Source organism: Coffea arabica, chromosome 10e, assembly GCF_036785885.1.
Source record: "Coffea arabica cultivar ET-39 chromosome 10e, Coffea Arabica ET-39 HiFi, whole genome shotgun sequence".
Lineage (NCBI taxonomy): Eukaryota > Viridiplantae > Streptophyta > Magnoliopsida > Gentianales > Rubiaceae > Coffea > Coffea arabica.
Window position 1 is genome coordinate 47,321,338 of NC_092328.1, and position 12,634 is coordinate 47,333,971.

At 35.8% G+C, this 12,634-nt stretch overlaps 2 protein-coding genes across 3 annotated transcripts; both read left to right on the forward strand.

Moving 5' to 3' along the window:
* Nucleotides 1-1,930: 1,930 nt before the first annotated feature.
* Nucleotides 1,931-5,349, forward strand: LOC113711593 (uncharacterized). The gene is made up of 2 exons (XM_027234753.2): nt 1,931-4,841; nt 4,912-5,349. Exons 1-2 carry the CDS (start codon nt 1,955-1,957, stop codon nt 5,280-5,282), a joined length of 3,258 nt encoding a protein of 1,085 aa, XP_027090554.2. The 5' UTR covers nt 1,931-1,954; the 3' UTR covers nt 5,283-5,349.
* Nucleotides 5,350-8,818: 3,469 nt separating this feature from the next.
* Nucleotides 8,819-12,235, forward strand: LOC113712462 (uncharacterized). Of its 2 annotated transcripts, XM_027235898.2 has the most exons (3): nt 8,819-9,383; nt 9,651-11,660; nt 11,733-12,235. In XM_027235898.2, exons 1-3 carry the CDS (start codon nt 8,969-8,971, stop codon nt 12,101-12,103), a joined length of 2,796 nt encoding a protein of 931 aa, XP_027091699.1. In that variant the 5' UTR covers nt 8,819-8,968; the 3' UTR covers nt 12,104-12,235. The 2 variants fall into 2 exon arrangements, with proteins under 2 accessions (XP_027091699.1, XP_027091698.1); XM_027235897.2 differs by having other exon boundaries at nt 8,819-11,660.
* The last annotated feature ends 399 nt before the right edge of the window (nt 12,236-12,634 follow it).

Genomic DNA, 12,634 nt, shown 5'->3' on the forward strand with positions numbered 1-12,634 from the left:
TTACAACAACAACAGCAACGAAACGAGTTACATATATTAATTACTTCCATTGATTCTCTCTTAGAACACCATATGATTTAATTCCTTAATCCATAAGGCAAAGGCAAAATCTAGAAAACAATACATCTAGTAGGTTTAATAGAAATGGTAACGCTAGTAAAGCATACATTATTGTAATCCTTAAAAAAACTTTCAAATTATTGACTTTTAACTTTAATGAATCAAATTTAGTCCACATAAAAATTAAATTCAATGAAGATTATAGTTCTAAATTCAATGAACCAGGACTTTTTTGGTACATAGATGAGGATTGGAATTGATCTTTGGTGACGGGATCCATTTTTTGGATCTACAACTCCATAAATACTTGCATATATGCGACGAAGGCCGCCAGCTTCACAACAAAAGGTTTCTCTTGAGAACATCTCCAGTGAGTAAATATGTTCATCCTGAAGAATACTAAGTGTCAGTCTAGTTTAGTTTTTGCATCCATGGCCATCCTTTAGAAGTTCCGTTATGGGCTTCGTGTGGTAATTTTGACATTTTTAGAAGTTTCGTTACGAATGATTATTTTCATTATTTTGAAATTTTAATCCAAATCATTAGGAAGTTATGTATAACTTTTGAAATCGTAGGGAGGTTATGTAAAAAAAGGTTAAACCACAAAGGGGTAAAATGTAATTTGCCCTTAAATATAAGCATGAGTCCATGGGCTAGTAAAAAACTTAAATTAACTATTTTGCATATGTGTTTTTGCTCAAAATTTATTAGGCTAATCTTTGAATCCAAGGCGTTAAACTAACTCTTAATTACAAATTAAATATTGCTTACAAAGAAACACGTGTATAGATAAAACTTGTCCTCAAGACCCAATTTAACTGGTGGAAATATTAGCCAAGCCACCATCAGGATCTAGATTTGATCTCAAGTCTACAACTAACTCTTTCTTCCAACCGAATGATTTCACACAATTGAGATACCTTGAAAATTTTGTCCGGAAAAGAGATGGTGGATTGGTCAAAGTATAAACATATACTCGACAATTACCACTTAAGCATTAACTCTTAATTGAAAATCAACTACTCATTTATATATAATGGAAAACAATGATATCTTAAACTTATAAAGCACTAATTCTTTTTTCAAAATAACCAACTAGTCAACAATACAATTATCACTTATTTAAGTACTAACTGTTAATTACAACTTAATTATTCAATTATCAAGGAAAACAAGGGTAGCTTAAACTTAAGCACTAGCTCTTAATTTCAACATAATCATTCCATTAACCACTAATTCGATGCTAGACTTACCGTCTAGACTGGTTGGAACCTTCTACTTTCTTTTTATTGCTCTTTTTTTTTGGGTTGATATACAAGCCCCATTCCTTATCTTGCTAAATAATTTTACTTTTAACCCATAAAGTTTAGGAAAGTTGTTTGTGTTAAAGCCTTTTTTCCCCTAACAAATTTGTTTTTTATGCTTTAGTTACAAAAGCATTGTCAAAATTTTCTAAAAACTCTTTCCAACTATTTTCCTTCCTTTTAGTCCTCAAGAAAATAAAGGAAATTAAATTAAGTTAAAATATATTCCTTAGCTAAAATATCAATGTCAATATTACATAAACAGTCTCAACAATTACAAAAATGCATATTAAATTTTGAAGATATAACATAGCCATCAAATTTTGTCGTGAAGTTAATTTAAGGGAAAAAAAATTTATACGTGCCCATGTCAAGTAATTGATTAACCAAGACTTTTGCAACATAGATGAGAATAAGAATTGATGTTTGATGACCAGTCACGACTTCAGTTATCATCGGAGCAGCTTCATGGCCTTCCATTTTTGGATCTACAGATCTATAAATACTTGCATATGGCCGAGGAAGGCCGCCAGCTTCTCAGCAACCAGTTTCTCTTAAGAGGATTTTGTAGCGAAACATAGCTAGTAAATATGTTAATTCTGAACAGTTCCATCGTTCAACTTTATTCAGTTTTTGTATCCATGGCCATCCTACAGTTACTCTTCATTTCTGGAATACATGCTGCATCTCATCAAATGCATGCAGTATTCGGTAATGGAAGTGAAGGGAGAGCCCTTTTAACATGGAAAGCCAGTCTTGACAATCATAGCCAATCTCAGTTGTCATCCTGGTCGTCTTCTGCCAGTCCTTGCAGCAGTTGGATTGGAATTCGATGCAACAAAGCTGGAAGAATATCGGCTATTAACATCACCAGTTCAGGCATCAAAGGTACACTTGATCATCTCAATTTCTCCTCTCTACCCCGTCTAACTAGCATTGATCTTATTGATAATGCACTCTATGGAACCATCCCATCCAACATTGGGAACCTTTCCAGGCTAACATTTCTTCGCTTGGAGTCAAATCATTTCTTTGGTGTTATCCCAGTGCAAATCAGCCAACTAACCCATCTTAGCTTCTTGTACCTTTACAATAACTCATTCCATGGCTCCATCCCTGAAGAACTTATGTCTCTCAGGTCTCTTGTTGAACTCGATTTGGTACAGAATGAGTTTACAGGATCAATCCCGACGGCTGTGGGAAATTTAACCAACCTAAACCTTCTAGCCCTACGCGTCAACAAACTTTCAGGACGTATTCCTGTGGGGATTGGAAACTTGACAAAACTCAATCAATTATCTCTTGAAACTAACCAGCTATCAGGTTCCATTCCAGAAGAAATTCTGAAACTCGGGTCTCTTAGTGTATTCACTGTAGCCAAGAACATGCTCACTGGTCCAATTTCGCAGTCTATTGGAAACTTAGGAAACTTGACTTTGCTCTATCTCTACAATAATTTTCTGTCTGGACCTATTCCTGAAGAGATTGGAAATCTCACATCTCTTGAGGATCTTGCACTTGATAATAACAAGCTCACGGGTAATATTCCCAATTCCATTGCTAATTTGAAAAAGTTAACTTCTTTATCCCTTCTTGGAAACAATCTTACAGGACATATTCCATCCTCCATTGGAAATTTAACCAATCTCATTGAATTGCTACTTTATGAAAACTACTTAGAGGGGACCATCCCTCCTGAATTGGGAAAGTTGAAGTTGCTAGTTGACATTTTTCTTTTCAGAAACCAACTAAGCGGTGTTCTTCCAGATGTTCTTACTAATCTCACCCGTTTAAAAATGCTAGAACTATCTCAAAACCGTCTTACTGGTCATTTACCACAAAGTCTTTGCAGTGGTGGCTCACTAACACGATTAGTGATATATGAGAATGACTTTGTGGGTGCTATGCCTAGAAGCCTAAAAAACTGCTCTAGCTTACAAGCTATCGATGTCCAAAGAAACCAACTATCAGGAAACATAACTGAAGATTTTGGTGATTACCAACATGTGGACCATATTGATTTAAGCGATAATTTGTTTTATGGCACACTGTCTTGGAATTGGAGCGCCTTTCTGAATTTGACAAAGCTGAAGATCTCCAACAATAATCTTTCTGGCAGAATACCAACAGGGCTTGGCGAAGTATCTCTCCTGCAACAACTTCACCTTTGTTCTAATCGCTTACATGGGAAAATTCCAAGAAGTCTGGGGAAGTTGAATTTGTTGCTTGAGCTTAAGCTGGACAACAACCATCTATCAGGCAATATACCATCAGAAATTGGACAGATGTCTAGGCTTCTAAATCTAAGTTTGTCAGCCAACAATCTAAGTGGCTCAATTCCAGAACAAATAGGTGATTGCACACAATTATTGGAATTGAATTTGAGCCAAAATGAGCTTAATGAAAGTATCCCTTCTCAAATAGGAAACCTTCACTCGCTTGCTACTCTTGATCTCAGTCAAAACATGTTGGAATCCAAAATGCCACCAGAACTAGGAGATTTGAAAAGCATCGAGAAGATGAACCTTTCACATAATAGGATATCAGGTTCCATCCCCAAAAGCTTTGATCATTGCTTAAGTTTGATTTCTGTTGATATATCCTACAATCAATTGGAAGGTCCTCTTCCCAACATTACTGCATTTCACAAAGCTCCTTTTGATGCCCTGAGAAACAATACAGGGTTGTGTGGCAGTGTTGTTGGATTGAAAGCCTGCTCGCTGTCAACTCAAAAGAAGAATAGTAGGAGGACAAGTAAATGGATTATTTTGGTAATTGTTCTTCCAATACTAGCAGGCGTGTTTCTTTTGATTATAGCTGTGGGAATTTTCATTCTTACAAGGTCACATACAAAACATGTAGAGAATAAGCCTCAGGAATTAATTGGAAATTTGTTCACCATTTGGAGCTTTGATGGGAAATTAGTCTATGAGAATATCATTGATGCAATAGAAAATTTTGACCCCAAGTATTGCATTGGAGTCGGAGGATTTGGAAGCGTTTTTAGAGCAGAGTTGCCAAATGATCAAGTTGTTGCTGTCAAGAAACTTCATACAACGGACAGTGGTTCATTGAGCAAGTCAAAAGATTTTGCCAATGAGATCCGTGCACTAACAAATATAAGGCATCGTAACATCGTGAAGCTGTATGGATTCTGTTCACATACACAACACACTTTCTTGGTGTATGAATTCTTGGAATGGGGAAGCTTGATGCACCTGTTGAGCAATGATGAAACAGCAGCCAAGTTTGAATGGATAAAGAGGGCAAACACGATCAATGATGTTGCAAATGCATTGTCTTATATGCATCACGATTGTTGGCCTTCTATAGTTCATCGAGATATATCTAGCAAAAACATTTTGTTAGACTCCGAGTATCAAGCTCACATTTCTGACTTTGGCGCTGCAAGATTCCTGAGGCCTGATTCATCTAACTGGACTTCATTCGCAGGAACTTATGGATATGCTGCCCCAGGTATGTTTTTTATTAGGTGCAATTTCGCTTGACTTTCAATCAACTTGATAATTTTCCTTGTCAATTGCAGAACTTGCTTATACTATGGAAGTAAACGAAAAATGTGATGTTTATAGCTTTGGAGTCTTAGTTTTGGAAGTGATTATGGGGAAGCATCCGGGTGATTTCCTAATGGCAATTTTGCCAGCATCATCATCGGCCCATGGCATTCTACTGAAAGATATTCTGGATTCTCGAATTCAATCTTTGACAAAGCAAATAGAAGAGCAATTGATGTTGGTGGCAAAATTAGCTTTGTTATGTGTGGATCCCAATCCTCAGTTGAGGCCTACCATGAAACAAGTTTCTGTTCATCTGTCGAAAAAAAGGCCATCTCTAGCAAGCATGTTTCCTGTCATCACAATTGCAGAACTTATGGCTCTTGACTTGTCTGATTTCTGAACTTCTTCTGTATATTACAGCAATTTTAGTGTTCCCATGAATCCATCTGTTTTTGACATTTCTCATTTTCATCACCAATATGTAACTGCAATCTTTTCCATCTCTAGCTAATATTGTCTACAGCTTTTGAATGACAATTAAAACTCTGGGGATTATGCAGTAACACCTGTTATATACCATATATTACCATAACCCACCAATAAAAAAAAAGTATTTAAAACAAGAATCTATTCCAGCGGCCATTTGGCATGGCAAGAAAATAATTCCAGAAAAATAGAAATGGCAGGAAGAAAAAGATCAAATTTCATGACCACAAAAGACATGCAAATAAATACACCGTCCATGAAGAGAAAAAGTCTATGACTATTCACTTAAGACAAGCATCAAAAATTTAGAACATACCCAAAAGTTGAAATCAAAGGAAGCTTCTGCTCCACCAATATGAAAAGCCAGACTTGACTCTAAACTGAGTTTCAACTAACTCCTAAATATTTCCCCCATTGACTTGAGCTTGCGGACAGATTTAACTATAGCTTTCTGTTGGAGTCTCTACGTTGATGGAGAGTAATAAGACCTAAAAAATACGCACCTAGGTTGCCGTAGACAATCATAATTTCAAACAAATATTTTACAACAAAACAATTCTTACAAACTGCAAACTTGCGGGATCCCTCTCTAAACAATCACAAAACCCACAACATACATATATAATAAGGCTCAACCTTAACAGGATAAGTGGCTGACTCGAGTGGGAAATAAATCCCTCAAACGCATAACTATTAATCCAAATACCAACGCAATGCTACTAGAATTTAATTAGTCGTCAATGGGATTGAGCATTCTAGATTTCGGCTACTTACTTTTTGACTTATTAAAGCTTCTTTATCGTGGAGAAATGAATAGAAAACATTGAATTGGATGAAGGTTTGAAAATGTCACTTACATCTCATATTCTCAAAATTTTGAAATGTTATTAACCCAATTTAAAATATATCATATCCTTAAAAAAATTAGTTTTGGGAGAATAAAGATAACTTCATTCTATATATAGTTGCCCTCTTTGACTAAGCAAATGGTGGAAAAAGCGGTGTTGATGACAAAAGTAGCATTGCTGTGTGTGGATCCCAGTCGTCAAACGAGGCCTACCATGAAACAAGTTTCTGCCCTACTGTTCAAACACAGGCCATCTCTCTCTACAAAGCAATTTCCCTGTCATCACAGTAGGATGACTTCTGGTTCTTGAATTGTCTGATTTCTGAGTTTCTGTGTGTTGTTCTGTTCCAATGATTCCATTTTTTCCCCCCAGATTTCGCTTTTTCATCTTAATATGAACCTGTAATTTCACTTGGCTTTTAGTACTGTCTACAGTTTCCGAACTACAATTGCAACCCCGTGGATTATATATGCTTGAATATGTTACACTGAAAATTATGAAATCTTGAAATTTCTTGGAATCAGATACTGGAAACTTCTTTATCGTGGAGTAGAGCAGAAATAAAAAAAGACATTGTGAATCGACATTATAATGGACATTATTAAAAATTGTTTTTTAATTGCCATGTATTGGAAAATATATCAACCAAAATTGCTACTTGATGATTTTTGGACGCATTTAGAAGTTTGATGCATACATTTCTTGCATTGTTCTGATTTGAAGAAGGATGTACTATCAACTTACCAAAAAATAATCTCATATCATCTTAACTTAATTTCTCACTCCCTGCTCTTCTAGTCAAAAAATAATAATAACAATAACTTATTTTAAGCCCAAAAAGAAAAAAAAAAAAAACTGATCACTGATTTACTTGTCCCTTGTGCAATATTTATACATAGAACCAGTTTTCCACTTAAGCCGCTAATGCTAGTAAGACTTTCATTAGAGTCAAGAAGTTGGTTTGCCATTCCATTCCACATCATCAGTGACGGTTGCCATCAAATCACTAATCCTCAAGTCCAACATAATAATTGCACACGTCTCGGATAAACTTGAACATACAAGGAAAAGGTCAAAGCCGAAGACTTCAATCCGAAACTCCTTCGGAGATAAAGTTTATGCTGGTTTGATAACGTCTGATAACGAGATATGAATCAAGTCATCTCCAAGCAGTTCAGGCAGCGGATTGATTTTTTTTTTTTTTTTTTTTTTTGTGTGATTCAATGTTTTAAAAGGCGAGGGCTTGCATAGGCGTTATATGTTTGCGGGACCGAGACGAAAGCCCCAAGGCATGGGGCGAGCGTAAGTCCCACATATTTTGATTTTTTAAATATGTAAAAACTAAAATATAAAATCATACTACAAAATTATAATATTCATACGCCTATGTGTGTATATATATTACTAATAAATATAAAAAAATTGATAAATTTAAGAAATTACAAAAATATATATTGTTGTCTAACAAGTAAAATCACAGCAAAATTCTAACTCATATATTAGCCATCTGGAATCATGTTAATAAAAAGTAGTTATACATTAGGATCAAAGAAAAGAAAAAATAGGATACAAAGTCATGGATGCTTTTATTTTGTATTTCTTCCAAACTATTTCCAAAGACAAAATAAATGGAATCATTCTTCAAAATTATTAAACAATAATAACGACAGGAAACAAAGCTAAGGAAGTTAAAATAATAAAATCAAAGTTCAAATTTTTTTTTTAAAAAAAAAAGAAATTATTTTTTTCGTTTTTGGTGTGTCATTTTCAGAATTATGGATTGCATGTTAACTATTTCTTTGAACCTTCTTTATCCGGTCCAAATATCTAAATGCAACTTGGAGAAAAGTATTTTTAATTTGAATTTTATATTAACAAGTTCTTTTTTGGCACTGGGCTTTTTGAAATAATAATAATAATAATAATTAATTTAATGAAACATAATAAGGTAGCTTGTTGTGCAATAAATCAAAATTTGCATTAATATATTAATTAAATATAACTACTCAGTTCTCCATCTTTTTATTCTCACAATATTAAGTGGACAAAATATAACTTGAATATTATGCAATATCAAACTTTGGAGAGCAATCCTGTCTCAAAGTGCAGAAAAGAAGTAAAGAGATAACACCACTAATTAGCTATAATAGTTGGATTTAAATGATTAGGAAGAGAATTTCTAAAATGTGCGTCTTATTAGTTTTCTTGTTTTACACATAAAAGATCACATTAATGTAGAATGAAGTACTTAATTTTGAAATGGTTAATTGAAAGGTGCACACATAAAAGATCACATCAATAATAAAAAATCAAATAAAATGGTTAATTGAAAGGTGCACACAATTTAACTAATAAGATTTTTTTTTAATACAACGATAAAATGTTAACAATGCAAAATGTAATACTTTACAATAATTAATAAGAAGCAATCAACTAATAATAATGCAACGTCAAAAATATTCAAAGACAAATAAAAGCTCAACACTTTTATACAACAAAAGCTAGGTGGAAGGAGGCAATGGAATTTTTTTCATAATTTTACGGAAAGCAAAGAAAAGATTTTTAATGAATATTGTTAAAATTTTCTAAAGCCTAAAAAAGAAATCTCAAAACTTAGGGGGCGAGGGATGCGGCCCCCTATTCCGTCCGCCCCTGGCTTCAAGGCAGGCAATTCTTGGATGCATAAAACTCTGTCAAGTTCTCTTGCGTACGTACTTGCGGCAAAACTCAAAAGGGCCCTCATCTTCTCATCATGAAATACCCCACAGACATATTAGTCCTGAACAATTCCGTCTGCCTACCTTATCTTCTAATGCTTGAATGCTTGGCTCTCCTGCAGTTGCTTTTTGCTCCTCCATTAACAGCTGCTCCTAAATTGCAGCATGCAGCATTAAGTACTGCAAATGAAGGGAAAGCTCTTTTAACATGGAAATCCAGTCTTGACAATCATAGCCAATCCCAGTTGTCATCGTGGTCGTCTTCTGCAAATCTTTGCAGCAATTGGGTTGGAATCCGATGTAACAAAGCTGGAAGGATATCAGGCATTAACATCACAAGTTCTGGGATCAGAGGTACACTTGGTCATCTCAATTTCTCATCTCTGCCTCATCTGACTACCATTGATCTTTCTCAAAACGCACTCTATGGGACCATTCCATCCAACATTGGTAACCTTTCTAGACTTGTCCTTCTTAACTTGGAATCAAATAATTTCTCTGGTGTCATTCCAATTCAAATCAGCCATCTAACCAATCTGAGGTACTTGTCCCTTTCCAATAACTCATTGCATGGCTCTATCCCAAAGGAAGTTACGTTTCTCAAGTCTCTTGTTGAACTGTCTTTGATGCTGAATGACCTTACTGGATCAATCCCTACTTCTATTGGTAATCTAACCAATTTAACCTTTCTATACTTACGAGACAACAAACTTTCAGGACATATTCCTTCAGGAATTGGAAACTTGACAAAACTTGCCGAATTATCTCTTGAAACGAACCAGCTATCAGGTACCTTTCCAGAAGAGATTGGGAAACTCCGTTCTCTTACACTCCTCTCTCTGGCTGATAACAAGCTTACGGGTTCCATTCCAAAGTCTATTGGAAACTTAGGTGACTTGAGTTTGTTGTATCTCCACCAAAATTTTCTTTCTGGACCTATTCCCAAGGAGTTCGGAAATTTGAAGTTATTAACCGATATTCGTATTTTCACAAACAAACTGGGTGGTGCCCTGCCAGAAGATGCATTTAGTAATCTTACACATTTACAATTCCTAGCACTATCTGACAACTATTTTACTGGCCATTTGCCCCAAAACATTTGCAGTGGCGGCTCACTTGTGAGGTTGTCAATATTTGACAATAATTTTGTGGGCACCATGCCGAGAAGTTTGAAAAACTGTTCCAGTTTAGAAAATTTGGCTGCCGGAGGAAATCAACTATCAGGAAAGTTTTCTGAAGATTTTGGCGTTTATCCAAATGCGGATTACATTGACTTGAGCGATAATGAATTTTATGGTGAGTTGTCTTGGAATTGGAGTGCCTTTCAGAAGTTGACGAGTTTGGTACTCTCCAACAATAATCTTTCTGGCGAAATACCAACTGAGCTCGGAGAGGCATCTCATCTGCAAAGACTTCATCTCTTCTCAAATCGCTTACATGGGAAGATCCCACTAGGTTTGGGGAAGTTGTCTTTGTTGCTTGACCTTAAGCTGGACAGCAACAAGCTTTCGGGCAGTATACCACCAGAAATTGGTCGAATGTCTAAACTTTTGAATATAAGCTTGTCAGCCAATAATCTTGTTGGTGCAATCCCTGAACAAATAGGCGATTGCACCCAAATATTGGAATTAAAGTTCAGCCACAATGCACTAAACGGAAGTATCCCTTCTCGAATAGGAAATCTTCACTCACTCGCAACTCTTGACCTCAGCCAAAACATGTTGGATTCCGAATTGCCAAAAGAGCTGGGAGAGTTGAAAGCCATTGAAAAGATTAATCTTTCCCACAATAGGATATCAGGTTCCATCCCCAGCAGCTTTGATCATTGCTTGAGTTTGATTTCTATTGACATATCTTATAATCAATTAGAAGGTCCTATCCCCAACACTACTGCATTTCAAAAAGCTTCTTTTGATGCCTTGAGAAACAATAAAGGTTTATGTGGCAGTGTTGTCGGATTGAAGCCTTGCCCTCAATCAACTGAAAAGAAAACCAGTAGGAGGAGTAAAAGAATTATTTTTCTAACTGTCCTTCCAATACTTGGAACAACGGTCCTTTTGATTGTGGTTTTGGGCATTTTCATCCGTGCAAGGTCACATACGCCACATGTGGAGAGCAAGCCTCGGGAATTAACCGGCAATTTGTTCACTTTCTGGAGCTTTGATGGGAAAATGGTCTACGAGAACATCATTGATGCAACAGAAAATTTCGACCCCAAGTATTGCATTGGAGCGGGTGGATTTGGAAGAGTTTTTAGAGCGGAGTTGCCAAATGGTCAAATTGTTGCCGTCAAGAAACTTCATGCAACAGATGGTGATGCTTTGAGAAGTCCAAAAGATTTCACCAGCGAGATCCGTGCACTAACAAATATAAGGCATCGCAACATTGTGAAGCTCTACGGATTCTGTTCACATACACAACACGCCTTCTTGGTGTATGAATTCTTGGAAGGGGGAAGCTTGATGCAGTTATTGAATACTGATGAAACAGCAGCCAAGTTTGAATGGATCAAGAGAACCAACATGGTTAATGATATTGCAAATGCATTGTCTTATATGCATCATGATTGTGCACCTTCTATAGTTCATCGAGACATATCGAGCAAAAACATTTTGTTGGATTCCGAGTATCAAGCTCACATTTCTGATTTTGGCGCTGCTAGACTACTGAAGCCTGATTCATCTAATTGGACTTCATTTGCAGGAACTTATGGATACGCTGCTCCAGGTATGTTTCTCATGCGATGCAATTCCACTTGGTTCTAGTCAATTTCATAATTTACCCTTTTTACATTTGCAGAACTTGCTTTTACCATGGAAGTGAACGAAAAGTGTGATGTTTATAGCTTTGGAGTCCTAGTTTTGGAAGTGATTATGGGGAAGCATCCTGGTGATCTCATAATGTCAGTGTTGTCAGCATCATCATCAACCCATGCTATTCTACTGAAAGAAATTTTGGATTCTCGACCCCAATCTTTGACTAAGCAAATGGCAGCAAATGTGGTGTCGTTGGCAAAACTAGCTTTGCTATGTGTGGATCCCAATCCTCAGTTGAGGCCTACCATGAAACAAGTTTCTGTCCATCTGCTGAAAGAAAAGCCATCTCTAGAAAGCTTGTTTCCTGTCATCACAATTGGAGAACTTATGGCACTTGATTTGTCTGATTTCTGAACTTCACTTCTATATGCTACAGCAATATTATGTTCCCATCAATCCATCTGTTTTACAAATTTCTAATATGTAATTGCAATCTTTTCAAATTTCTGGATTATATAGTAACACCGTTGTATACTTGAAACTTCATCTGATTGTGCATTATACTAACTATTATCAAATTAAAGATTTTGTGAATCAATTTTGATCTAATAAGGATTTATACCAAGAAACCGCATCCTGGAATACGCTGCAATGAAATAGAAATGGCAAGGAAAAAATTCTAGAAAAATAGAAATGGCAGGAAGAAGAAGATCAATTTCATGACCACAAAAGACATGCGAATAAATATACGGTCCATAAAACTTTAGAACATACCCAAAAGTTGAAATCAAAGGAAGGATAAATTAGTGAAAACAGCACATGAAAACATCGAATTGGATCAATTAGTGAAATGATTTAATATACATTGCAATGACCAATCCTCTGCCATGTGTATGGAAATGGAATATAGATAACTACTTTTTGCTACTCAAGATATTTGACAAG